Source organism: Helicoverpa armigera, chromosome 23 (assembly GCF_030705265.1).
Source record: "Helicoverpa armigera isolate CAAS_96S chromosome 23, ASM3070526v1, whole genome shotgun sequence".
Classification (NCBI taxonomy): Eukaryota; Metazoa; Arthropoda; class Insecta; order Lepidoptera; family Noctuidae; genus Helicoverpa; species Helicoverpa armigera.
The window spans coordinates 8,290,274-8,296,289 of record NC_087142.1 but is presented as its reverse complement, the minus strand read 5'-3'; the positions used below and the strand labels follow the sequence as shown (position 1 = coordinate 8,296,289).

The window sequence follows — 6,016 nt, the reverse complement described above, 5'->3', positions numbered from 1 at the left end:
GTATTATGAGGTGCAGCAAATGTGTGAACATTTGTTCACAATGATATAGTTAATGGGATGCATTTTGGTTTTGTTGTCTGTTTGTTTCGTTCTGAGTGGTTTGGTGTTGATAACTTGTTGTAACTATTTATACTACTTGTACTACACTGATGGTTGAGAGTAATGGTTATGGCGTAAATAGACTTGGAATCGGGATTAGAAGAATACAACATTTTTGACAAATTAGATTATTTCTCCTATTACACCTTTACTCTCTTTTTGAATTCTCAAAAATGGATAGGTAATAATAATTATCATGAATAGGAACTAATAACCCAATTTAAACATACTTTCATTCTAACTATGCACCCGCCGTTTTACTCAGTTAAGAGATAATTTTCTGCACGAATATTGCGTCTAGTTCATGGTCATCATTGTCATGTTCGTCATCAGCTTCATCATCGTCACCATTTTTACCATCGTAATAACCATAAAAACAAAAAACAATCGTTACAAAACAATATCTTACAGTCCAAAATAACAGAACATTAATTTCTCATCGATGTCTGCTACAATGAAAAATGTTTGAACATTTATTTGATATCTGCCAACCGTCCCTGATATATTATGTATTGGGCTTCGCTTGGTAATGGCCATCTTGTTTAATTCGTTTAATGTCAGTTTTATTACACTAATCTTAATACATAAATTATCTCTCTAGTCTCAAAATTACTTAGGTACAATATGTTTGACATTTACCTGCTCTTTCTTCTAAAAAGACCTGAGTATATCTCTCTGATACCTTTTACTCAATATCTTTTTTTTTGTAGTAATGATCAGATTCTTAGTAACGACAAGTATATTAAAATGTTATAATAACAGCAATATCAAAAATATCTTGTAAGAAAATAAACAATTTGAAGGCATACCGAAGAATAGTATCAGATAAGCATATAGACCATCTCTAAGTGCTCCAATAAGTACCTACAAGATATATCCGACAGAACCCTTTTCACCGTACAATTCCGTTGCCAATCGTAAATTTATCTCGAGGGCTATTAGTTCGATAAAATTCAACTAAAACGATAAATAAAACCGACTTTGACGGATAGCCCATTTCCCCCACAAAGAATAGCCAGACCACGATAACTTTGCAAATGTAACGAACCTTAGAGATAAAGCTATAGAGTTGAAAATTGATGAATTTGGTGTAGAAAATAAAGTTGGTGATATTTTTGTATCTATGTCACATGGGAATGTTTTGTCCGAAACTAAACTTATTTACCGTCGAAGACTGAATAAAACATTAGAACAAGAAAGATGTATACAAATCGAATTGGGACAGAATGATTCATTTGTTTGTACTGATAATAATGAATTATCTGATCGACGTGTGTAATTGTGCGTGGAATACAAAACGTATAAAACTTTTTCGGATCTATTTCACGTTCTTCATTAGGGAGATATAATTCTAGTAATACATATTCTGTAAGGAGGTAGTAACAAGATTATCAAATCATAAAATTATAGGTACAGCACATAGGTCTTATTTTTATAATCTAAATTTTGGGGTAACAACTTCTTCCCTTGTTCTATAGAGAAGATAATTATAAGAACTGCATGCTTATAGTTTACACGCCAAATTATTTTGATGAATTCATGCGCAGGTACTCTATTCTTACCAGACCACATTAAAAAAGGGATCAATTCCTAATATATCTAGGTCTTAAAATATGAGTATACCAATCAACCCTTTCAAACCTCGCTTAAGCCAAGCCACGAAGCCAAGCGTTAAACTGATCCGAAACAAATGTTTGTCTTCATGACCAAAGGCAACATTAATAATTGGTTCGTCCGCCATTTTTATTTTGTGTCGTCTGTCCAACATTTTAGCCTCAGGGTGTCTGGAGTGCACTTAATACGTTTGTTTTGATTTGAAAGCTATCATGTTTCTCTTTATGCTTTACTTTTGTTTTGTAGGCTTTCCGTTTTTTGTTTTAGTTACATGTGTTTTTGAAGTTGCTGATTTTGTTTTTAAATCTTATTGAATATCGTCATTATATCGTAAGTGCATGAGTATAATGTTTTTTTTCTCAATCTACATAATACTGTATAAGGAAAAAAAATCGTTTCTAGCAGAATACATTTGATATTTTCCTTTTCGTTCTATATAATGTTTGTTATACATATTCTTAACTCGCTCAGTGAGTCTTATCCTTAGAGTTATATTTATGACCACGATAATTTTCCGATGCACTAAAAATACTTTCAAGAAAAATACGCAAACGAGGAACGAGTTTTAAATTCCAAAGGAACTTTCATATAAGGCTTTCAGAAAGTTTGATATAAACATACGCGTAAAACAAACGTGTCATAAACAATATTAAATCCTATAAGTTCTGAGTTCCACGGCTCTGGATAGTCCAAGTATATTAATGTCGCAAGTTCTAGACGTAAGGTATCCGACTTTTGCATTTCCGTGCTTGGGATCATCTCGGAATATGTATGGAGGCGGTATTTTCGCTACATATTATTTTGCATTTTTAAATGTCTGAGGACTATTGGAACCAAAAACCAGACATTAAATCACCAAAATTATTAAAACCTTTAAAGGATATTTCTAAGGCTTTTACGTAGCCCAACGTTTAAGCATTGCCATCCAATGTAGCAATGACACTAGTTTATTAGATAGGTACACTGCTGGGTGACAGCGATGAGGACCAATTTATAATTAATGTTATGATATTAATATTAAATGCCATCCATTATTTTGATCAACACATATATTTTTAAAGACTATCTAGAATCTAGACTATCTAGACTACTATATCTCGCACTTTGACATCAGCATATCTTTTGGATAGCAAAACTTCTCTTTTACCAACTCCAACATTTTTATAGGTCCTCGCTAGTTCCAAGTTAAAACCTGTCTCTAAAATCCGAGGTACAATTCGATGGAGTCACGGAGTGTATGCAAAATGCATGATTTATGGCTCATATGCATTTCGTCGCCTTGCTAACTTGATTCGACAACTTTCGATATGTGACTTGGAATATACAGTTCTTTGCAAAGTTTCGGATCGAAAATATGGTAGAAGCAAATGAGTATCTAACTGCTGATACTTTTTCAGTATTACTTTGTTTGTATTTTTTTTTTGTTTTGTTAAGTACGTAAGATAAATAACGATAAATTGTTTTACAAAACATCTGGATAGGAAAAATTTATAAAATTTGTTTATGAATAAATTGACATCTAGTTTATTCTATTTTAATTCCTGATAAACATTAGCAGAATTAAAAAAAATATATTTAGATATCACTAAAACCGATTAAAATTCATGTTTCAAAACGCAGTATAACGCGAACACAGAGCGTGTTAAACAGTTATAGCACATTAAACTATATCCTAACTGAGCTATGTTATTGCCACTAACGGTTAACGGTTTAAATTTTAATGGTTACACACGAATGCTTATGATATTACAACCTTCGCCATATAAATATACCTACCGTGTATTCCTTTAAATCGAAAGATAGGTAAACTTCTCTTTGTAATATACATATATAGCGAGTATCTTCATTTCATCATCCATCACCCATCATCATCAGCCTTTTTTATCATCCCTCTCTGCTGGGCACAGGACTCCTCTCACACAGAGAAGGATTGAACGTTAATTACCGCGCTTGCTCAATACGGGTTGGTGGGTTGCCGACCTGATAGACCCGGATTCATAACTAGTTTAGTATTGATACTTATTGATCTATACAGCAGAAATAGTGATATCATTCCCTAGGTAATAGTGATGTATCAATAGCAACAGAAGGTAAAACATGTAAATAAACATTATTATTCTTATTAATAGACACACATTACTGAACATAGATTATGATAGCGACCTTGTGTAAGCACATACAAAGAACGTGTAGCTTTCAGTTGAAATAGCAGCTTGCTATCATGCAAGAAGTGAAAAAGTTAACAAAGACACAAATATCAGCAATGTGGCTTGTAATTTTTTTCACTTCCGCCCGTGCTTTTCTTGGTTGCTATAAAAAAATTAGTGAATCAAAACTAATCTGCTTTTTATTTAGAATATACTGCATTTTCATCTCTTTCACATTAGTTGCTTATTATTTTCGTGATAATATCGACACAGGCTCCAGCTCCCATATGCTCGTTATTATAGAATATATCATTATCGTTATTTTCCATATGTTCACTGGTGATACTTACATGCGTACCTTTGTCAATGCTATCAAAATGAATGACAGAATCATGGGCTTTAAGGGAATACCTACGTTTACCAAATACGTGTACTTGCTAATGTTTCTGGGTACTGTCTCAAAAACCGTTGCTGGTAGTTTTCGTTACATGTATTCGTTAGCAACTTTGCTTAGATGTCTCACCATTGGCGCTATCTTAGTTAGCGTTGATTTTAACCAACTTACAATAATCATCTCATTTTCAATGCTCCACTATCGTATGAAAGTCTTAAGAAGGTTTATCGATTCTAATTCGGTGCCCGTTAACATCACTGGAAGAGATAAAGTCGCTATCAGCATTAGAAATACCAAGATGAGCTTGTTTTATTACAACAACTTGTTAGATAGCCTGCAATTGATTAATAAGGAGCTACAATTTCTGGTAAAGAATAAGTTTTGTTATTGAATTGACTTAGATTCTCGTATAAATTAATTCCTCATTTACATTCTTTCCAGCTTGGCTGTCATTGGATAGTGAATACAGGACATATTGTTTATATACTGCGTTTTGCAGCTACACGCTTATTTCGTGAGGTAAGACAACATAATTCCTAAACAGTCGGCCGACAGATGGACCGAAAAGTTTTCAGTCGGTCTGATACCGGCTAAATACCTGATCTTTGTAATATGCATACTGCCATTCAACTCCATCCTCATTTATGAGCCCAAAACAAACAATCGACTGACTAAAAGTCTGCAGTTGGTAGGCTTATCCGTGGAATTCTTTCACGTATTCATAAAATTGTTGAACTATTTACTAAACGAATGATGATCTGACCACAAAGTAACTTATAAAAAACATGATTGTTGGCAGGTAAATATTCCACACATGATCATCTCCACTTCCGAGATACTACAAGCTTTGACAAATTTTTGCGGCCCACCGATAATTATGGATGCTATCAGTCACGAAGTAGATCGAATCAAGACGATACTCACAAACCAGATCCTTAAAACCTCAGGTATTTGAATTATTTTACTGAAAGGAAGTCTGAAATGAACACAATTGGCAAAAAGTTAAGAGGCAAGTGATTATCCTGATAGGCATAAAACATACACCACAGAGATTGGTGTTTGGATAGAAAGGAACCAATAGAACTAAGAAAATATAGATCGATTGTTTTGGAGATTATATGAATAAGAAGGTAGTAAATGTTAGTATGACGAGTGATGGAGAAGTAGACATTTGATTTTATGAAGTCGAACTCAAAAATATGTACAGGGGACTGGGAAAACTACTTTACAAACGTATTTTTAAATGTTGGTCTGAATAAGTTGTATTGGTTGATCTTATTATGTTTTTTCGCAGACGAGTGTCTCCGGTTCGAGCTGCAGACGGCGCTGCAGTACGTGCGCCTGCGTCCGTTCCGATACACGCTCTGCCGCGCGGTGCCGCTCGACATCAACCTGCTGTTCACCACCGCCGCACTTTGCATTACATACACTATTGTAATGTTGCAGCTTACATATTTCTCCACGTAATTTTTTGTGTAGTCAAGCAATATATCAAGCACTATATATTACTGTACTGGTTTCAAATAAGTTTGACTTTTTCCTGTGAATTTCTTTGAAAATAAACGTATAGAAAAATATTATTTCTATATTTAAAAAACCATATATGGCCCATTTCAACATCGACACGAAATTGTGTCTCTAAAAAACTTCCTCTATCCGAACCAATTTCAATTTGACCATGTTTCAAAGATGTAATTTTATAAGTTGAGCTTTGGTCTTCAATAGGTACCGTTAGTAACTCAAAAGCCTAAAAATTAGGCAC

At 33.8% G+C, this 6,016-nt stretch overlaps 1 protein-coding gene across 1 annotated transcript; it reads left to right on the top strand.

Moving 5' to 3' along the window:
• The first annotated feature begins 4,658 nt into the window (after positions 1–4,658).
• LOC135118500 (uncharacterized) lies at positions 4,659–5,745 on the top strand. The gene is made up of 3 exons (XM_064040770.1): positions 4,659–4,773; positions 5,054–5,201; positions 5,549–5,745. Exons 2-3 carry the CDS (start codon positions 5,069–5,071, stop codon positions 5,719–5,721), a joined length of 306 nt encoding a protein of 101 aa, XP_063896840.1. The 5' UTR covers positions 4,659–4,773; positions 5,054–5,068; the 3' UTR covers positions 5,722–5,745.
• Positions 5,746–6,016: the final 271 nt, after the last annotated feature.